The following is a 22,107-nucleotide window of genomic DNA, read 5'->3' on the forward strand; positions in this document are numbered from 1 at the left end:
CTCCACTCTCATAGCTGATATAACACCTTTTATTTGTCTTTAAATGCTTACATCGCTGATTTTGCATCTGCATGTATGTAAAAGACATAGTTAGCATTGAGGCTAACTGCCATCCGACAATTCCCCAGCCCAATTTTATCATCAGAAGCCGCAGTGAATCGCTGCTTCGACGCCACATTCATATTTTAACCATAATTGCTTGTACGCTGACATATTTGACGTCGACTTTCTCATTTGTTTACGATTTGTCGTACACTTCCGGGTTCCGGGTTCTTCTATGGCAGCCTCAGGCCTTGTAGCATTTATTTTGGTTGCACTGCCATCTTCTGGAGAATCTCCGCTACTGCAGCATCCTTGTTTTTCCTCTTTTTTTGATTTAATATAAATTGTGAACAATATTTAACGAACTGTATATATGAAAGTGTATACAGAGACAATCGGGGTATTAAACATCATAAAACTAATATGGCCAATACGTTAAATCGGACATATGGTGAAATTGGGTTTAGTTTGCCCTGTGTTGGTTTTGCCTGGCGTCTTGCCTCACACTTTAAACCGTTGCAACACTGAAAACACTGGCTACCTAACCTAAAATAACGTAACATACATTTAAAAGGTTGACTAATATTATTAGGTTTAAAAAAATGTTGTCACAAACTAGCTTATTCCGCCGCCGAACACACTCGGAAACTCCTTCCTGTAAACAACAGGGCTTTCTTCACAGCTATACGGCGCCCATTTCCGAACTCATCCGATTGTAGCCGATCTTTTTCCACCGGCTCCGCCCGCTTTGCCACGAGTCTTCCCCTTGAACTCGATTTTTACTCTTCTGCCATCACTGTCATCATGGTGGACATTATGGTGTTGATGTTCTTCGCCATTATGGCCTTGGTCTTCCTCTCTTACATCATCTACATGCTGTGATGATGGCGGCAGAGTGGATGAGGAAGAAGAAGAAGAAGAGGAGGAGGAGGAGGGAGGCGAGCATCCCAGCTCCCTCCATCATGGAGACTGAGCGAGGAGGCGTTTAATTGCATCCGGTAAATATGAGTTTAATTTTTTTAAAGCTAATAATGTTTTATAAATGAATAATGAAGAATTGTGCCTGCATTTATATTTGACACGTTCAATAGCGACATGCTAGTGAAGTGAAGCGTGAAATGTGAGCAAAGCATCATCTGTTTTCAGGGAGGAGAGCCAGTGGCTGGACCATAATGGACTCTTCATGTCATGCAGAAGAAGCTCATCGTCCTGTTCATTCAATCCACATGCTCTCCATTCATTAACCCTTTCAAAGATTTCACACATGTTTTTTTTCATCCAATCAGCTTCCACGTCAGTACAAAAATATGTTTATTTTTTGCTAGAATATAAACACCATCTTTCAGTTTTACCACCAAGTGTTTGAATAATGTCCTATTGTAATACGGTTATTTCTACGTGTTGAATAAATACTTTCACTGTAAGCAATCCTGTGTCCAGCAACTTGTAAATCATATAAAAATATATACAATATATAACACAAAAAAACAAATATAATTGAATTGAAACATATCGAAACGATCACGCTTGTATCCATGTGTTATCCACAGGTATCCATCATATTTAGATTGATCTGCCCACCGATGGAGACCATATTGTTGTCATGTTCCCTTTGAACCAGCAGAGGGCGTCGTTTGCCTGCAGTTGAGTGAGTGACCTAGTAGTAGTAGTAGTAGTAGTAGTAGTAGCATGTTACTCACAGTGTATGTATAGACTTGTTGATACACGGGCATTGATTGGTATGTAAGAAAACACTAAAAACGTCACAAATAAAACATATACTGTAGGTATAAATTAATTAAAATACATAATTTGGATCAATGCCCAATATTATGTATCTTTTATAATTCATTATATTCATTTTAATTCATAATTTAAGTTAAAAAAAACAGCAAGGTGTTCCCGTCACATAGATGATCTCTGACAAACAATTTTGTAGTCCTTAAAAACAGGCACATGCAATCATATGGAGGAACTTGGACCATTGTTTTTGCAGTAGATTGCTAAAACAGCACAGCACTCCTGTCATTTATAGGATCTTTGACAAGTGTGTGGAATATGTTTTTAGAAACAGCAGGGCTTTCCTGTAACATAGATGATCTTTGACTACCAATTTTTGACTAACAAAGCAGAGCAGAGGCTGTGGAGGATGGAGGATCTTGTACTATTCTTTTTGCAGTAGATTCCTACGAACAGCAGAGCAGTCCTGTCTTATAGAGGATCTTTGGTTTTTGCAGTAGATTTCCAAAAGCTGCAGGTCATTCTTAATTTCATGGGGGATCAGCAGAGCGCCCCTCTCGAATAGAGGATCTTTGACTCGGCCTTTGATGCATACTGCACCTGTAAACTCCTGTGGAATGCCAATGGGGGCGTTTTAGGAGGAGTGTCATCCGTGGGCGGGGCACCAGTCAGGGGTGTGGTAGTGAAGAGTGAAACGGGAAAAGTTTGGGGGGGGGTCCAGGTCAGTCTTCCTGGTTGTGGTCTTCCTGTTGTTGTGCGCTGGAAGCAAGAGAGGATGTGCTTTTCCCTCCGGCTGACTAAGAATGCCCGGGCCTCCAGGATTGTTCCTCTGTGCACAAAAGAAGACTACATGTCCCAACATGCCCCCCGCCCCCACCCATAAATAATAAGGGGTGGGGTTGTTTAACCCCGCCAACCAATGGCGTTGTGCCTGGTGAGCTGTGGTTGCTGTCGCCAATGGCAACAGAGGTTTTTAGGGAAGCATGAGCCGGACAGCTGGCTGGGGGGCTTTTAAGGGGGGCGGGGGGCAAGGAGTAACATGCCCCCACCCCTCCTCTTCTAAGAGGCAGCCAATCACATTGAAGCCACCCTTTTTGCTGCTCGCCTCTGACTGGCTCTGTGCGGCCCTCTGCAGCGGGAGGGAGGGGGGAGGGGTGATGGAAAGAGAGGAGGGAAATGTGGGGGGGGGGGGTGGAAGGGGAGGGGCCAGCTTACACAGTCAGAGCTTGAGGACGGAGAGCGGGAGTCTCTTTTGCATCCGTTATCAAGGAGATAGGCGAGGGACCCCCCTCCTTCATCCTCCACGCCCTTTTTGGAGGAGCAGGGCAGACCCAAGAGGAGGTGCTGTGTGAGGAGGTGAGAAGCTCCAAGGAGGGGCGCCGTCATGCCTGTGCGGGGTCGCACGGCTGAGGCCGTGTGCTGCCAGGCTGCTGCCTCGCCTCTGTGAAGGGAAGCCGGATCACGTTGCCGCTGTTGGGAATACTGGAGCGCCGCAAGCCCCCCAGGAGTGGACGAGTCAGCCATGACCGGGAGCAGGAGGAGGGAGGAGGCTCGCTGAAAGCATGGAGCAGGTAAGGATGCGCCGGGAGGAAGGATGATCATCCCTGGAGGAGGGTGGGATCCGTGTCAAGGGCTCTTTAGGTGTAGAGCATCCCCGGGAGGGGTGACACTCCCTCGTCCCCTCATGGCCTCATCATTGGGGGGGGGGGGACAACACGCTTCACTTCATAGCAACAGGGGGCCGCTGGGAAGGTGTGCTCACCTGACAGCATCCTTGTTATCCTCGCCTCAGCATCCGGTACCTGTAGGTGGCTTCAGGCAGGATGCCGGACCACTAGCGTCCACCCCACCCCACCCCTCCCCGCCGCCCTTTCCTCCCTCGTCCCACTTCCGTCTCCGAGCATCTTGCATCTTGATTACCTCACCCACCCGCCGTCATCCCGCCATCCCTCCATCCCTCCGAGAGCGAATGAGGAGGGTGACGCCACAGCACAAGCCTTCATTTAGGTGAATAATACATGTGGTGCCCACCCGCCCGACTTGCTCAGGTGACCACAGCTAACATCCCCACCCTGAGGAGAGGTGATGTCATCAGTGCTGCCAGCCAGACACTACAGCATGTACTTACTGTATGTGTATCACAGTATACTACTGTATACTATACACTACATGTCTTACATGTATCATAGTGTACTATTGTATACTATACACTACATGTCTTACATGCATCATAGTGTACTATTGTATACTATACACTACATGTCTTACATGCATCATAGTGTACTATTGTATACTATACACTACATGTCTTACATGCATCATAGTGTACTATTGTATACTATACACTACATGTCTTACATGCATCATAGTGTACTATTGTATACTATACACTACATGTCTTACATGCGTCATAGTGTACTATTGTATACTATACACTACATGTCTTACATGTATTATAGTGTACTATTGTATACTATACACTACATGTCTTGTGTGTACATGTATCATTGTATACTATTGTATACTATACGCTACATGTCTTATATGTATGTGTATCATAGGATACTGTTGGATAGTATGCAGTACATGTCTTATATGTATGTGTATCACTGTATACTATTGTATACTATACACCAGATGTCTTATATGTACGTGTATCATAGTATACTGTTGGATAGTATGCAGTACATGTCTTATATGTACGTGTATCATAGTGTACTATTGTATAGTATGCATGTATCATAGTATACTATTGTATAGTATACAGTACATGTCTTACATGCATCATAGTGTACTATTGTATACTATACACTACATGTCTTACATGTATCATAGTGTACTATTGTATACTATACACTACATGTCTTACATGTATTATAGTGTACTATTGTATACTATACACTACATGTCTTGTGTGTACATGTATCATTGTATACTATTGTATACTATACGCTACATGTCTTATATGTATGTGTATCATAGGATACTGTTGGATAGTATGCAGTACATGTCTTATATGTGCGTGTATCACTGTATACTATTGTATACTATACACTACATGTCTTATATGTACGTGTATCACAGTATACTGTTGGATAGTATGCAGTACATGTCTTATATGTACATGTATCATAGTGTACTATTGTATAGTATGCATGTATCATAGTATACTATTGTATAGTATACAGTACATGTATTCCATGTACATGTATCATAGTATACTATTGTATAGTATGCAGTACATGTCTTGCAGACCTGTACAATTGTGTTACTACGAATATTTCCAAGTACACGTTAATAATTCCAACAAGGCGCTCCCGTCATATAGAGGATCTTTGGCTAGCTTTTTTGCAGTTGGTGCTTAAACACGGCATACCTCTCCTGTCATTTAGAGGATCTTTGACTAGTGTTGTTGTTGTTGTTGTTGTTGTAGGTACTGCAAAACAGAGCAGCACTCTTCTCATATAGAGGATCTTTGACTGTGTTTTTTGCTGTCAGTCTTTAAAAACAGCAGCGTGCTCCTCTCATTAAGAGGATCTTTGACTAACGTTTTTATAGTCGGTACTTAAAAACAACACTGTTATACATAGAGGATCTTTGAGGCGCACTCATGTCTTATAAAGGATCTTTGTGCTTTCCAACAGAGCAGCACTCCTGTTTAGGAAAGGATCTACGCCACTGCAAACGGCATCTATGATAATAATATTGTTAAATGAAAAACTTTCAATCCAAAGTGAGCATTCTTCTTCTTCTTCTTCTGAAAGCGGAATCTTTGTCTTGGGTGTACCTAATGTTGTGGCCGTGCGTGTACAAAAACTCTCGTCATTGACGGATGGATTGACTGTATGCTAGCAGATAAACGTAGCTTTGAATGTACATAAGGACTATGTATATACACACGGGGGAGTTTGCGTTCATAACTTTATTTAAATGTGTCTATCTTACACAATAACACACAGGAAACACATACACACATACTGTGTGTGTGTGTGTGTGTAAGTTGCTGACAAGGCTCCGTGTCATTGGACTAGAGAAAATAATGACGTAAAGTCCAAATATGATTATGTCGCTTCCTGTTGGGTCATGTGACCGAGGATTATTGTTGTTTAGCAGCCAGGCCGCCCAGCCTTATCTTCGCCTTGTGTTTCCCTCGCCTTGCCCCCCCCCCCCCCCCCCCCCCGCGTGCATCTGCAGTGACATCACTGTAAACGGTAACCATGCACAACCTACGCCTGCTTTGTTTTGTTTACATGTGTCGCTAACTCCAGCTAGCGCCATATTAGCCAGCTAATAGTTCCTACTTGCGTTGAATGGTTCCAAACTTTGGAGTTTAACGCTCCATCGCTGTATGATGCAACACAAGACCTCATTCTTGCAAGCGTCAAAAGATGGCGGCGTGTTTGGCTTTTTTGGTGACCTCAGAAATGAGACGCTTGTACGGCAGTTTAGAAAATCACATCCACCTAAGAAAGGTGGATTTTGAGCATGGAACATGTTACCATGTTGTCATTTGATGTTCAGGAGACTGTAGCGTCTATGCTAAGCTAGCTCGGAGGGTGCCGGCGGAATTAGGGCCAGGGCCTCTTTCTGTCCCAACCGTGGACAGCGTCGTCCCTCACACTCAATCGGCCCCACGCCGGAAGAGAGCGGGATAAAAAGGAGCCGGCATTGCCCCCCCGCCCCCCAGGGAAGATCAGAACGTCACACTCCGTTTGGGTCATCAGCGCTTTTCGGTCAATAGTCATTAAGGTCGACCTGGGCGGGGCCGCCTGCTCTCTGCTGGCGGAGTCTGCTGACCGCATCCATCAGGAGAGAGATTCTCTTTGCTTTAACCTAGGAGCCTTTTGTTGTGACCAGTCTTTGTAGATTAATCATAATATTAACTTTAATTATTGCTATGTTAGCTATTTGCTTTTCTGGACCGCTTAGAACGATCAAACTCACAGCTTCCATCTTTGTGATGATGTATTTTAAGATGCGTAGTGAAGCCTGCACATTGAAAAGCAAGAGATGATAGTTTTTCTCTTTTTTCGGTGAAATCTTTTTGCTTCCAGGGACACATTTTGGAAGCAGGGACTTTTACATCCCGACAGGTCAATGAAAGGACCGGCCTAAAAGGGCACCATAAGGATGATGTAACGTGTTTATTTATACCTCCTGAATGGCTACTCTGCATTATACTGCGTTATACTGCATTATACTGCATTATACTGCATGACTGAGCCGGTTGTCGTGCACGTACAAGTGAAAGTGTGCACGAGAGGCTCCTATTGGCTTACACACGGCTCAGCCACATGGGAATGCCAACAAGTGTGTAAAGATAAATGAAAAGAATGTGTGTGTGTGTGTGTGTGTGTGAGTGTGTGCCGCATGGTGGAACAGGTGGTCTAATCTGACGCCCCACCCACCCCAGGACACCATGGTAGCCCCCACCCCTCCCTCCGAGGGCCCCCCACAACTTCCAAGCCTCACATCTTTGGACTCTTAGGAATGTCTTCCTGCTTTGTTGCGAGCAGCCGAGCCTGAAAGAAGCAACGTTGTCAACATCTTCACTGTACTAATTGGACAAAAGTCTTGGGTCACAGCCCCCCCCCCTCTCCCCCGCCCCCTCCAAAACTATTTATTCATCCTTATCATTGGAGTTGAGGCTTAAGTCTTCGTTTTAGCCACTTTGCTGCGTTGAACGTGGGATGCGTGCATTGCGTGTGAAGTGCGTGTGTACAGTGTCCGTGTTCTTAATATGCAAGCAAAGGCCGATTGGTGGATGCCTGCCGGCGCACAATGGGCAGATTGTCCCGGGACAGAAAGTAGGACACCCGTCTCCAGGAAGTAAACAGCTCCCGTTCTGCTCGGGGAAGACTACTCTCAGTAGTAGTCAACATTTTTTTTTAAATGAACATGATGAATATGTGTGTTTGTGTGTGTGAGGCCAAATAATAATAATAATAATAATAATAATAATAATAATAATAATAATAATAATAATAATAATAATAATAATAATAATAATAATAATAATAATACATTTTATTTGTATAGCGCTTTTCAAAATACTCAAAGACACTATACAGAAAAATGGAGTTGAATAAAAACAAGTAAACAGAGTAAAAGATAAGTTAAAATACAACATTCATTTGTTTATACACAATTAAAACATGAGTAAAAGCAGGGGCGGGGCACAATAATAAAAATAATAAATAAAAAAATAATGAAAATAATAAATAATAAAATAAATCATAATAAATAAAGAATAATATTAAATAAATAATAATAATAATAATAAATAAATAATAAATTAAAATAATAAAATAAAATAATGCCAAAAATACTCCAATTAACCCACATTGTACATTCTATTTGTCTTAAAAGCGCTACAGAGCTATATTAGTTTGCAATTAAACTACTTAACTACAACATTAAATAAATGTAAATTACAGTGGGTTTTAATTTTTTTAATTTTATTAAATTTTAAGTGAAATAAAGCAAACATTATATTATATGTATTATTTTATATATACTGTATACATCTGCATCATATGATAAAGATCTTACTTGCAGTTGCATCCTTATTTCCAATCTTGTCTTACTTTAGTAACTTTTGTGCCCTCCTGTGGTGGATATTTGTAACTGCAAGTAATTGATTGAGGATTATCTGCACCGCCATGAGCAGCACATAAGCAGATGGTGGACTTTTTTGCTGACTCCAGCCCAAATATAGATGATTCTTTTTTTTTTTTTTTTTTTTTTTTGATGAGCAGAACACATTGATGCAGGGAAAGAGTTCTTCCGGGACTTTGTCCATTGTTGACGGATCTGTCCATCTCTAGCGTGCTTCTTGCTGACGTCCGCACACAAGGAGCCTCCTTTAAGGCCATGTCTAGACAAACTTGTGTCTGCCCTTTAAGGCCAAGGGAATGCCCCCGGATTAGCATACGATCCCCTCAAGCACACGGGATTATTCCATTTGGACGTATTTGCAGGCAAACGTGTGCTGTAAGACATCCTCGAGTTAGTAGTTCCCACATTTTTGGAGTACTAATAGAGCGGAACCTCCAAGTATTAGCTAACTTGTATCACAAACACCCCTTGTTGCTAGGCAGATTTCATACATTTAAATGTTTCATGATGACATGTTTATTTATATACACCCCATCACCACAGTCAGTTTCACGGCTGGTTCTATGGTTATCATCACACCCTCTTGATCATTGTGGCTTCACACACACAAAAAAACAGTTTGTGACTTTGCAACAATGGCAGGATGCGTCGCCAAAAAAGCCCAACAAGATACTCCAGCTCCAAAAATAGCCATGGAGTGCGTTGCGTATTCTTTCCAGCGATTCCATTGGAGTTATTATGGGATGCTCCTGACTCACGCTTGACCAGCAGGGATGTGAGAAGTAAATATTGTCCTCCATCGCCGCTTCCTGAATGTGACTCAAAGACTAATGTTGTTTTCATTGTTCATCGCCTCCCTCTACTTTCAGCCCGGACAGGAAGTAGGAGCTGTGAAAGGTAGAGCGCCGTTGTCAGGTGACACGCAGCGGGAAGGAAACTCACGGCGTTCCGAGTGGAACGATGAGTTTATTTTCCGTCTCTCTCTCTCTGAAGAAAGGCCAGAGGAAGAGAGAAGGACTTCCAAGTATTTATAGCAACAGTTCCCGTTTTTAGTAATCTTGGAATACCCCCGATGAGTCACTTCTAGTCCACATCCTCGTCTTTTCTTCTTCTATACTTGTTGGGGTCACCTTTCCTTCTCGATGTCTGCAGGTTGACGGGACACTATGTCACATAGCAGCAACTTTTATGTACTTTTAGAGTAGTCTGCGTACAACTCGTGTAGCATAGCCACTGAACTCTTAACTTCCTGCAGTTTCCTTGAAGAGGATAATGCAAGTGTAAGCCAGCTTGCATTGAAGCCATTATTTAATTTCATTTTAAAAAATTTTATTAAATATGAATTTGTATTTTTATAGTTTTATTTAATTAGTTTTATTTTCATTTAATTTGTATTTTTATTATTTAATTTACATTTCATTTCATCTGAGTTTCATTTCACTTTAATTTAAGTCCATAAAATATTCTTTTGTATTTTTCATTTTATGTAATTTCATTTGACTTTCATTTTTATTTTGTTTAATTCAATTTTCATTTGTATTTTTGTAGTTTTATTTAATTTAAGTTTTATTTTCATTTAACTTCATCTGAGTTTCATTTTAATTTAATTTCATAATTTTTTATTTTTACGCAATTTAATTTCAGTTTCATTTTTATTTAATTTCTTTCAATTTTCATTTGTATTTATATTTTTGAAGTTTTATTTAATTCAAGTCTTATTTTCATTGAATTTAATTATATTTTCATTTTTATTTTAATGTTATTTTAATGTAATTAAATTATCATTTTCATTTGATTTTATTTGAACTTCATGACATTTCATGAAATGTGTCTAAAACTGTAATTGAGTTCCATTAATTTGAATGGAATGGAATTTTGGGGCCCCCCTCCCTTCCCAAGGTATGGGGGGGGGTCCTACCAGAGAGGTGTAGTGTGCTGTCCGTCAGCAGCTGATGCTTGTTTACGCCTCAGCCGAGGATCCTTATCGTGGTGGGATTACGTAACGGTCCGGAGAGGCCCTCCCCCTTGTTGTCTCAAGGCAGAAATGGGACACCCCCCGCAGGGGGGGAGGACGCTCAGGATGTGTCGCCTTGCATCGGCGTCATTTACCCGTTAAAATGACGAGGGCGGGGGCATGCAGGCCTGAGACCGAGTGACCCCCATTTCAGTGACCCCCTGACCTGAATACTTAGTGTATTTACCTGCTGTTTGAGACATGGCGCCCCCTATGGTCTTGTTATTGTTGTTTTAAGCACGGCGGCCATATTGACATAGCGTTTTCAGAGTTGTGACGTGTCTTCCCCCTTTCATTCAAGCCTGCTTTTGAAGTGGTTCTCACAACGCCATGGCGGCCACACGGCCCGACTCCATCGCTCTCTCAAGGTTTCTAATTTGCGCTTACTTTCATTCGTGTTTCATAATGACGATGATGACGGCGTAGCGTAGCTTGGCTTCCTCTTCCCCTCATGAGTAAGCTTCCCCTGGCTACTTTTAATACTTTTAACATCACTTTTTCCCCCCACAAGGACTCAGTTCCAAAGGATTGTGTCTGGAAGGGGCGGGAACTACGCACCACAATGGCCTTTATGTCTGATTGAAGAGGTAGTGAGGGTGCACTTCCTGTTTAGGTCAGGGGTCACATCCTTGAGGGTTCATAGTTAATGAATAATGGATAATGTTGAGTCTTTGCCTCACTTTGCTTTAATATTTCTTAGCGTGGAAGACAATGTTATAATTTTATTGTCGGTAATTTTGTTATAAAAAAAATGATTCTCAGAACAAAACCTTTACTGACTGAGATACACAATAGGTAATTAATTCTTATGTGTTATTGTTTTTTATTAGCATTTATCTATTTTATTATACTAATAGTGATGTCGATGTTAGTTTTGGATAAAAACTCTTTTTGGGGGAAAATACATAAATGCTTTACTTTGAAGGGCGGTTCACTCAACTTCCGTCGCATTTCCGGGTTAATTGGCGCCGCTTCGCCTTGTGTGGCGGACGGATTCGGCAAACAACCGATGCGGTCTGGCGGAAGGAGTAGACCAAGAAGAAGTAGTGACGGAGGGGGCGGAGGACGCGATGGAGGGGGAGCTCCCTGAGATAAACACCGCACATTGGGCATTCTAGCCGGGGAAGTGGCGGCGGCGGTGGTGGTGGTGGGCACTGAAGAAGGAAGAAGCGGGATAAGTGTCGAGCAAGTTTACAGCCGGAGCTTTGTTATCCACCCCGGGCACGTTGGACACTCCAGTGGACCCCCTTGCGGCCGCGGTCCAACAGTCTGTTTCGCCCAATGAATGGAGTTGCCTTCTGCCTTGTTGGAATACCTCCATACTCCTCCGAGCACCACGTAAGTCAACGCCGTGTTGTGGAGGTGGGAATCCGGGGCGCGCCGCCGCCGAGTGTGATTTCCTAAGAGGATTAAGTCCAGTTTACTTGGAAGCACACGCCCGGAGAGATAACCGCACGTAAAGCAACTTCACCGGTGTTGTTTCTCGGCTTTGGAATGTTGTATGTTGTCCCCCCCCCCCCGGCTAGTGCTGCTCTTTTGTCCGGCCCTCGATGGTGGAGGCTGGGTTGTCAGTCCGAGCGGGACGTCCTAGGCTGGGGTGGTAACCAGGGGGAGACGAGGGTCTACTTTACGTGTCTTTTCATTGTGATGGCTTGACTATAGCTCAGCGGTTGCAGTCTCTCCCCCCCCCCCCCCCCCCCCCCCGAGAACATAATTATCCCTTATTTTCTTGACCATATAGTGGAGTTTAACCCAGACTCTTGTTTACTCTCCCATGGTCAGAACTAAAAGAGCAGAACTTATCTTTGTATGAGTCTTAAAGATTTTTATTTTTCTCAAGTTGCTGCATGGTTGCTAGCACTGTAGTGTCAGGGATCCCACAGTTATCATGTTTGAAAAATATGTTTTTTTTTCTTAAGTTGTGGCATAGTTGCTAGTACTGTCGCGATATAGGGAGCTCACAGTTATCCTAGCAAACATAGCTGAAGCTAGTTTAGGTGTTTTTCTTTTTTTTCTCAAGTTGCTGCACGGTTGCTAGCACTGTAGTGACAGGGATCCCAGAGTTATCAGGTTTGAAAAATATGTTTTTTAAATTTTTCTTAAGTTGTGGCATAGTTGCTAGTACTGTCGCGATATAGGGAGCTCACAGTTATCCTAGCAAACATAGCTGAAGCTAGCGTAAGTGTTTTTCTTTATTTTTCTCAAGTTGCTGCATGGTTGCTAGCACTGTAGTGACAGGGACCCCACAGTTATCAGGTTTGAAAAATATGTTTTTTTTATTTTTCTTAAGTTGTGGCATAGTTGCGAGTACTGTCGCGATATAGGGAGCTCACAGTTATCCTAGCAAACATAGCTGAAGCTAGCCTAGGTGTTTTTCTTTATTTTTCTCAAGTTGCGGCATGGTTTGCTAGTGCTGGAGGGAACTTGTCTTGAGCTGGTTTGAACCAGATGTTTTTCTTTATTTTCTGAAGTTGCTGCATGGGTGCCATATAGCTAGCAAATGAAAAGATGGGAAAATTGTGACCCCTGCTGTAACGCACATCACAAGGCACTGTGTTTTTGCCTGTTTCCTTGTTACATAAACAGGATTGTTAAAGTCGTAGAGAAAAAAAGATTCCTGGATGGAAGGGTCAACGTTTAATGTGGTGCTGTGACATTCTTTGATTCTGCGTTTTTTTTAGTTTGTTGACGCTTTCATGTTCCGGTAAATGTGCCGCTTGGAAGTTTGTCAGATCTTCCCGTCTATAAAAAAAGACGTTTTTCCCCTTCTCTGTGTGTTCTCTTCGTTCCCTCCAGCTAAGAACGTTTCCTCCTTTGTGGTTTGGTTCGGTTTTAGTCACAGAAAAAGTCAACCTCGACCTTTTGGATGTACGGAGCAAAGCAGGCCTCTGCATGCCATTTTCGTCATAACGTACTATATGTTTAAATAAAACCCACATTCAACAGTCATAGTCTCGCATGGTGAGTTTTAGTGGCATCGCCATAGCAACTATAGATAAACATACCTACAGCTGTCTGCATCTCATTCATCTAGCTAGCTAGCTTGCTAATGAGGTAATGTGCTTTATTCGGCACATAGACTGATGTTGAATGATACCTTTATTTACAATGACATGTCACTTGTGAACCCCTGACAAATGGAAGTGTACTCTGCATAAAAAATGGCTGCCTCTTGAATGAGAACCAAGGATCTAGTCCTTAATCCTATGATTATTGTTTTCTTCACATCTTCACATTCGTCCAAAGAAACTGTCCAAATACTTCTTAGTGTAACTTTATCAGTAAACATGTATGAGTTGAATTGAACTTTATTTAAACAGTCATGTACGCAGTATGCTGCTCATACTCCACATGCATCCTGTCTCGCTGGCGGGATGGATCAATAGAATGTTCCGCAGCAAGGCGGAGGCGGGCAGGGCGTGGCTGCCGGCTCGTACCGCACTGATGCTGCAGCGGCCCACTTGATGACGGGAAACACCAGAGAGCTTTTATGAGCATCCTAATTGACGATGAAGGCCCTCTCGCGTAAGCCCATGTCCTCCCCCCCTTCCTCCATCTTCATCCCCTCCTGTTAGCGACACGCTGTTTTATGTTGAGCTGCAGCTCCTCTCGACGCTCGGCCGCCGCGCTCGTTAAATCCCGACCCCCAGTGTGGCGTCAGATCTCAGAGGAATCAGCCCCAGATTTCCGTGTAGTCAGCAGGTCCTGAACTGAAAACATCTGGGTGATGCTGCACGGGATTTGCCGGGATCAGTTGCAGACCCCGCGACCTTCAAGAGGCGCACTGCTCGGAATCCTGCCGTGCCTCCGAGGTTTAGGATTATGGAAGTTCAGGTCGGAGTTGGGTTGTAGTCCATATATAGACCACCATGGATTTAGACCTGGACAAAAAAACGGCTCAAAATGCTCGATTTCAAAAGGCGTGGTAAAACCGTTCCTTTGTGATGTCACAAGAGGGGCGGACTTCCTTATATGGTTCATAGTTAGGAAGCATTTTGGGCGTGTGACCAATCACAGTGGAGTGGGCGTGCCACAGACTGAAAAAACCTAAATATGGATTCTTGTTAATAAATATTGTTTTTGGCTAGAGCCCCACGTTAGCTTAAATATTTTTCTCACGGCTCATCTGTGTGTGTGTTTTGCATCATGTGTGTAGTGCAGGTGTCCGAGCAGAGCGTCGCACTGTAAACATTTTTCTCACGCCTTCCCGCCTCCGCCTTCCCGCCCTGACACCACGCAGCCCACAGTCACATTCCCGCACGACACGCCAGCTGCCGCTCGCACCTTGCCGCCACGGTCGTTGACCTGGAGTTTGTGTGCGCGTTAATCACATCTACACACACACATAACCCACACTTTTGCCGCACACCATGCGGGTCAGAAAGCTTTTTTTTTTGATGTGTGTCTGCACGGCAAAGCAACAGGTGGCATGATAACCTTTAACCCCTAACGCCATATTAGCAGTTTCTGGAAAAGACGTAACAACAGTCAATGGCCGTCGTATTTGTGGTTGTCGGTTTATACACACTTCCTGGTCCATGGAGGACAACAGATTGATGATGCCATCAAATAATGGATAATTACATTCCTGTATCCAGATTCTCACCAAAAGATTTTACATGACCGTATGTACTGACTCGCCTCAGCCTGTGCTTCTACTCCTGAACCGCTGCACCAAAAAAGTTGAAATTTTGCCACAATATGCACCCGTACTATGTTGAATGTGCTATTATTTTTCCGACAAATACACCACATGGTGGCGCTGTGATTAAACCCCCAGGTTTCACCCCTATAAGTTTGTATTGACGTGAATATTTGTGTTTGTGTTGGACATGAAATGCACACAATGCGTACTTTATGTATGTGCCGCGCTGTCGTCCCACCTCTTTCTCTTTAGTGTTTACACGAGGACGCCCTTGACACCAGCTGGCGTCGCGGTCGGGCCAAGGACGTCAGTCGTCACCGGCCTTGTTTACTTGTGGCGGGCGGCCATTGTTGTGCGGCTCTGTAAAGCCGCTCACGGCATCGCATCGCTTGTGCTCGACCAGGGGCGTACAAACCTTTTCCATAAATGTTGTGATACAGGTGAAAAAATCATATTATCAGTATTAACTTCTCTTTTTAGGCGGCACGGCGGTCTAGTGGTTAGCGCGCAGACCTCACAGCTAGGAGACCCGGGTTCAATTGTGTCAATCTCTGTGTGGAGTTTGCATGTTCTCCCCGTGCATGCGTGGGTTTTCTCCGGGTACTCCGGTTTCCTCCCACATTCCAAAAACATGCTAGGTTAATTGGCGACTCCAAATTGTCCATAGGTATGAATGTGAGTGTGAATGGTTGTTTGTCTATATGTGCCCTGTGATTGGCTGGCGACCAGTCCAGGGTGTACCCCGCCTCTCGCCCAAAGACAGCTGGGATAGGCTCCAGCACCCCCGCGACCCTCATGAGGAAAAACGGTAGAAAATGAATGAATGAATGAATGAACTTCTCTTTTTGACATTTTTCCAATTTTCCCTTTTTTTCTCTCAATATTTCAACTTGATTCCCGTGAAATTAAAGCATTTTTTTTTTACATTTTGGCCATTTTTCCCCTCATTATGTCCCATTCCCATAATATGGGACCACCTAATTTTCCACAAATTCCAACTTTAATGGTGTTGTTTGCTTTTCAAACTACAAATAAAGTTTTTTTTTTAATATTTTAACTTTATGCTCCTGAAATAATGTTACATTTCCTCATAATATTACATTATTCCCATAAAATGTTACTTTTTTCTGTATTTAGATTGCAGTTTTTTCACACTAAATATTTTGACTTTAATGTGGAAAAACTACTATTTTTTATTTTTTTCTACTTTTCTTGTGAAATGATATTTTCGTAATGTGCCAGGGTGGGAGTTTGGATCCGGACCTGCGCTAGACAGATGCAGCTTTTTGTCCGACAGCTGACCATGAATGAAATCATCGCTGCCATATTGTAATGGCTTGTGGTATAATGCTAAATGTTCTTCTTTGTGCGTGCTTGCCTCCTTGTGTGCTGTGTGACATATTCCGAGCGAGGGGGTCGCACAGCAGGAATGAAGGACAGGTCCGGTCTTGTTCTGAAGCCTACACTTGACTGAGTGGGATCGGCCCGCAGGCGGCTTGGATCGTAGTCAAGGATCAGAGGTTATACCCCGCCCACCCCTCATGAGGCTGCCACGGGGGTTAAGTGCGTGCGTGTTTGTGTGTGTGTGTGGGGGGGGGGTACGGGGTTCGATTGAGCTCCATGTGATGCCGCCGCATCTTGTTGTGTCTGGAAGAAGCAGACTTTCTCGTCTCCTTATCGTGTTTACATTGCAACTATGGAGCGCAAACAAGTGCGGCCCCCCCCACGGGCTTTTTAGGGACATCGGGATCTCGACTGGAATGTGAGCAGGAGGGTGAGGAGGTAGAGGGAATGAGGAGAATCCCGATGAGTCACGGCGGGAGAACGATGCCCACAAACAAGAAGGGAATGCTTGCACAAACAGAGCAGGTTGGGAAGTTGGGAATTGTTGGATGTTTTTCCCACAGTTTGCTTCCCTTTAGCAATACCACTCTCAGTCCTGTTGTTGTTGTTTTTTTTTTTTTGAGAGACACAGTCATGGGATGGAGCTAACAAGCTAACAGGGAGGCGTGGACAAGCTAACGCTAACAGCTCTGTGACAACGCCACCTTTGTTTACGTCTTCCAGAGCGGTCACAGGATGTTATTGTGCAGTTCGGCATGACCATTCCATGTTACGGGGCAGATTTTTCATGGAAAAGCGGCGCTAGTTGGTTGCGGCCAGCAGAGGCGCTGCGGTTGGTGTCTAAATCCCGGATTACGCCGCTTCGTAGTTATGATGCTCTTGTTGTGGTGATCTGTTTATAGATCTTTGTCTGGGTTGGGCATGTGACGTGCAGTTCTTTGCAGAAACAGTGGGGGCGGTGTTTTTCCAGAAATTTAACCATGACACTAATGGACTATTGGCGATGGTTATTTTTCTCATTCACGAGCAAACAATGGCAATTAAAGAGAGACAGAGAGCGTTATTTAAGCTAGAAATTTCCTTTTTCAGTCATTTTTATTGCAAATGTTGTTAGTAAAGACAGAAAATGATGTACAAGCTGACCAATCACAGCCTTTACGGTGCAGGAACCGACTTATGGTGTGCTGGTACGCCTCCATTCAGGCTTAAAGACGCAGCATTATTCTGCACTGACATGGAAACAGGAGCTCAGAACATTCAGAGAGGGGTTTTCTGCATTTCACCGTCCTCAACTTTTGTTCAAAAAAGAGTTACATTAGCTCGCTAACCTAGTCATGAGATGTATAAAAAGTATAAAAGTGCGTTTGTTTCATCTGCGTGCGGACTTGTGATGCTCCTGATGTTCCCGATAGCACCGACGGTCAGATCCGCCTCATCCGTTCAGGCTACGGTCGCTAGCTGGGTGGCACGAAATGTTTACTTCAAATATGGAGGAAGAAGAAAGAATCCGAGGAGATGGATTTAATGCTCCACCTCTCCCGACTTGCTTCCCTGGCCTCGGCTTTGATCGCCCTTCTCTGCCTTCTTTGGTCTTCTCCTTCCAGGGCTGTGGTTTTCTCCCTCCGCTGCACACATTCCGACATTTTAGTCCAGATCCATGTGCTTCCAAAGAGCCCGGCGTCGCTCATAAAGCGGCCTTAAAAGGTTTATTTATTTCGTTCTTTACAATCCTCCCCCCTGGAGTCGTGTTCAGCGCCCAGATTCACTAGGAGTGGGACACCACTCATGTCCCTCCAGGGTCCCACTGTGACCTTCTCTTGTGGGGTTGGAGTGAGTCATGGCACCGTTTGCGGGCATCCCCGCGTTAAATGACGGCTGACGTGCCCCGACGGAGGCGGGAAGCCGGAAGAACGGCGTTGACATATGGAGATCCTTGTTACATCACACAAGCAAAGGGCAATGCCTCTTGGATCAACGTCTGTCCTTAGGAGACGTTCTTGTCCTTGTCTGTGGTCTTCACTTGCTAGCATGTGTACCACTTGTTGCAGGAACGTAAGAACCTGCAGTCTAGCGTGCACTATCACACTAATTAAGCACCGTATGGCCATGCTAGCTCATCACAGAGACGCTTCAGGGGTCCGGAATCTGCTATGCGAGGGTGAAATTCCGAAAATCCGCACAAGAAGATGTGATAAATCACAGTCCAGACTCCTGCCGCAATCAATTTTGTTGTCTGCAGCAGCTCTCAGAGGAGCGACTGTCAGTCCTCACGCTCACAGGAAGTGGATGCCAGTGGAATTTAGGATGGGAATAGGCACTCGTTTTCCGCTGTTATGGAAAAGTGACTTCTAATGCTAAGGCTAAACTTCCTCATGGACATGATACCGCCTCTGTAAGCAGGCTTCGCTACACGTCTTAAAATGCTCATCAGAGCTGCAAGCTTGATCATGTAGTTTTTCCTCATCGAATAGGCTAACCTAGCATGATGTTGCTATTAAAATGTAAATATAATGTTAGCACTTTAGCGAGTGTCGCTAACTCCCCTTTATGTTACGTTGTTGCATGTGTTATATGGAGCCTATTACTTTGGACCAGTGATAGTTACCATGGTAGCGATGGGCCGGTTACCACGGTTACAGGGTATGGAAAAAGTCACGCTAAAAATACTGCGTCATACCGTCCTACGAAATGAGCGAAAGTGTAGGCCCAGCACGGCTAGGATGTGGAAATACTTTGTCATGTCCTGTGTTATTCCGCAAAGTTGGAATTGGGCTGAAGACCGTGAGCTTGCCATAAGGTGTTGTAGCTAGCAACGATATTAGCTTCCTCCGTAGCATCAAGCGGAATTTTGCATCCTGTAGCATGTGGAATTAGCGTGTATTTCACATGGCAATGCGGCTGTCCAAGCACTTTTCAGTTGCCGACAACAATAATCACATGACCCGGTAACATGGCGACGCAGGCAAATGAATAAAAACTATACCAGCCCACGACTAATATGTAATACGTAAATAAATGGCGATGCATAGGCAAACACAGCTCATTAGAATTAAAGCTACAGACACACCAAATGGTGTGCTCCCAGTAGTAGGGCGCTTCCAGTAAACTGCCGTGGATGCTTTTGTGTGGAAAAATAGCATCACACCGGACCGTTTTAAAAGGTGATCCAGATGGATTCCGACGCCGCTTCATGCTCGTCTGCACAAAGTGTCACACGTCCACTTTCACTTCATACACCGAGAAGAATTTTCATTGCATTATACATTTTCCTCGCCGCTCTGACAATTCCCTAAATGGTCGGAGTGCACCTCCGGGCGACTTCCTCCGTGGCGTACGAGCGCTGGTGCATGGCAGGAATGCAGAAACCAGATGACCTCAAATGGAAACTCCAGGCGGGCCATCTCACTTGCTCTTAATAAACACTGGGGCTCCTCCATCCTCCAGCAACCTCCCAAGCTGGCTCGGCCACGCCCACCCCAAGGCCGGACCGCCGGGTTCGTCCCCGGAGAGGGCTGACGTCACGGCCCCGGCTGCAAACTTATAATCTTTGTCTTGTAATTACACGGAGGCGGAGAGTGGCTAATTTTGTACATGTGGGCCTCCTGGCGGGGGGAGGGCGGAGGGCCAGCGGGAGCGTTCGTCGGCCTTCGCCCAGATGCAGAAGAAAGGAGGAGGAGGGGGGGGGTTCTACACTTTCTGAGGGAAGAAAAGAAGAAGGGGGGGGGCGAATGAATGAAGAAGGGCTCTTATTGCAGCAGAGCTCAGACGTGACCGCTGTGATTGCTCCCAGAGGCTGTGGTCGCTCGGCACGCGGGAGGAGAACGGGATGGAGGCGAAGAAAAAAAAAAGGGGGGGGGCAAATGGCGTCATCGCCGCTGAGGTTAGGACACGCCCAACCTGAGAGGAAGTAAAGCTGACAAAAACTCTTAGCGACATCGCCCCGTGATTGACTGGCGAGCCATTCCAAGCCGGGTGGACCCCGCCTCTGGAACCACAGTCAACTGGGATAGGCTCCAGCTTCCCCACAATCCTAATTTAAACAATCCTAATTTGGTTTCATGATGTAATGGTTTACGATTATTCCTTTACATCTTTTGCTTTCCATTTTTTACAGTACAGCGCACTGCTGACTCGGAGGGTTAACATAATTGTTTCGCTGGTTGAGTGGTGAATGTGCAGGCCTCACAGCTAGGAGACCCCAGTTCAATTCCACCCACGACCATCTCTGTGTGGAATTTTCATGTTCTCCCTGTGCATGTTTGGGTTTTTTCCGGGCACTCCTGCAGGAAAAAAAAAAAACTCATGTTCACGTTGATGTGGTTCTCTCCATCATTATCATCCCACTTCACACGCCAACTCCCTTCCCCCCCCCACCCGATGGTTTGTTTTGGGATAAACCGTCTCTCAGGAAACGGAGAGTCCGGGATGGATTCAATTAGCAATGCGAGCTCACACTCTCACTCACGCTGACATTTAATCTTTCATCATCATCATCATCATCACAAGCAGGGCGGCGCACGCGCGCGTGTCACGGACGCCGTCACGGCCGTGGCGCTTAAGTCGGTCAGGAGTTTGGCGCGGAGGGCAAGGATGCGTACGGGAGCTAACTGGAGCGTGTCTGCGAGGGGAATGTATGTCATGGCCGTGTCGAGCTTCCCTCTCGGCTCTCTTTTCGCCGGCTTCCTGTTTTCTGACCTCGTTATCCAGATGCGGCGCACTCTCAGCCTTCTGCCTTCTCCAGGTGTCAACAACATCTGCCACCCCCCCACCCCCATTACACTTATTTGCCCCTCAACTTTTTATTTAGCATGTAGAATAAATACTCTACAGTCTTAACCGTGAGTTAAGATGTTGAAATGTCTAGTTGTCTCCCCATCTGCTAGTTCTCCTCAGATTTCAGATCAACATTTGCAATAAAAGCGACTCCACAACCCTCGCCTTTGTTCGCGCTCACAATCAAATATGCTTCACACGCTACTTATCAATTATATATATATATCGATAATTGACCGGATTGACTGTCAAAGCTAGCGCTTTGGTAAATAAACACAGAGTACACAACTATGGTGCGTTCAAGGACCAAACAAAGTTGTAAATCTCAACGCTTGCAAAAAAAACATGTAAGAATTGTCGGATTACTCTTTTTATCACGTAGTTATACATTATTGACGACTATTTTTGCAGAAAAAATTAAAAAACAAAGCATTTTTTTACCAAAGAATTGCAGATTTGCTGTGCCGGGAATGCTGAATCCCAAATGTACGAGCATGGTCAAGTTAAAATGTGTCTTTTTCCAATTGGATTGATCAGACTCCATGCCACTTTTTAACCTTTGAAGGTGGAAAGTGGAGTGTTCCGCTAAATTGTTTACACCTGAGACTCACAAGGGTTGTTCTGTAACACACACACACACACACACACACACACACACATGCACACACACACAGTAAAGAATGCATGCCTAATCTGTCAGATGCGATGGTTTAGCTGCTTTAATCCAGCAGCGTGAGGTTATTTCATGTTGTCATATTTCTATATTGCTTCATGAAAGGATGGAGTGGGGATTGAGGGGTGTGGGGGGGGGGTGACGACCACCCACCTCCACTTAGCTGTGGGACGAGGCGACGGGATGTGTGACCCCCCGCTTCGGTGTTTGGACTCCACCTGCTCTGCGCCGTGTGAACTTCTGGAGGTCATTTCCACC

At 44.6% G+C, this 22,107-nt stretch overlaps 1 protein-coding gene across 2 annotated transcripts in view; it reads left to right on the forward strand.

Annotated features, from left to right (window-relative positions):
* Positions 1-3,004: 3,004 nt before the first annotated feature.
* arhgap23a (Rho GTPase activating protein 23a) overlaps positions 3,005-22,107 on the forward strand; it is a 47,924-nt gene continuing 28,821 nt past the window's right edge. Inside the window, exon 1 of one of the 2 annotated variants that reach the window (XM_058048809.1) lies at positions 3,005-3,353. In XM_058048809.1, coding sequence (XP_057904792.1) covers positions 3,345-3,353 — 9 coding nt within the window. In that variant the 5' untranslated portion in view covers positions 3,005-3,344. Of the gene's footprint in view, positions 3,354-11,340; positions 11,753-22,107 lie in introns of those variants that run through there. The other variant, XM_058048806.1, reaches the window with a different exon arrangement.

Source organism: Doryrhamphus excisus, chromosome 15 (assembly GCF_030265055.1).
Source record: "Doryrhamphus excisus isolate RoL2022-K1 chromosome 15, RoL_Dexc_1.0, whole genome shotgun sequence".
NCBI lineage: Eukaryota > Metazoa > Chordata > Actinopteri > Syngnathiformes > Syngnathidae > Doryrhamphus > Doryrhamphus excisus.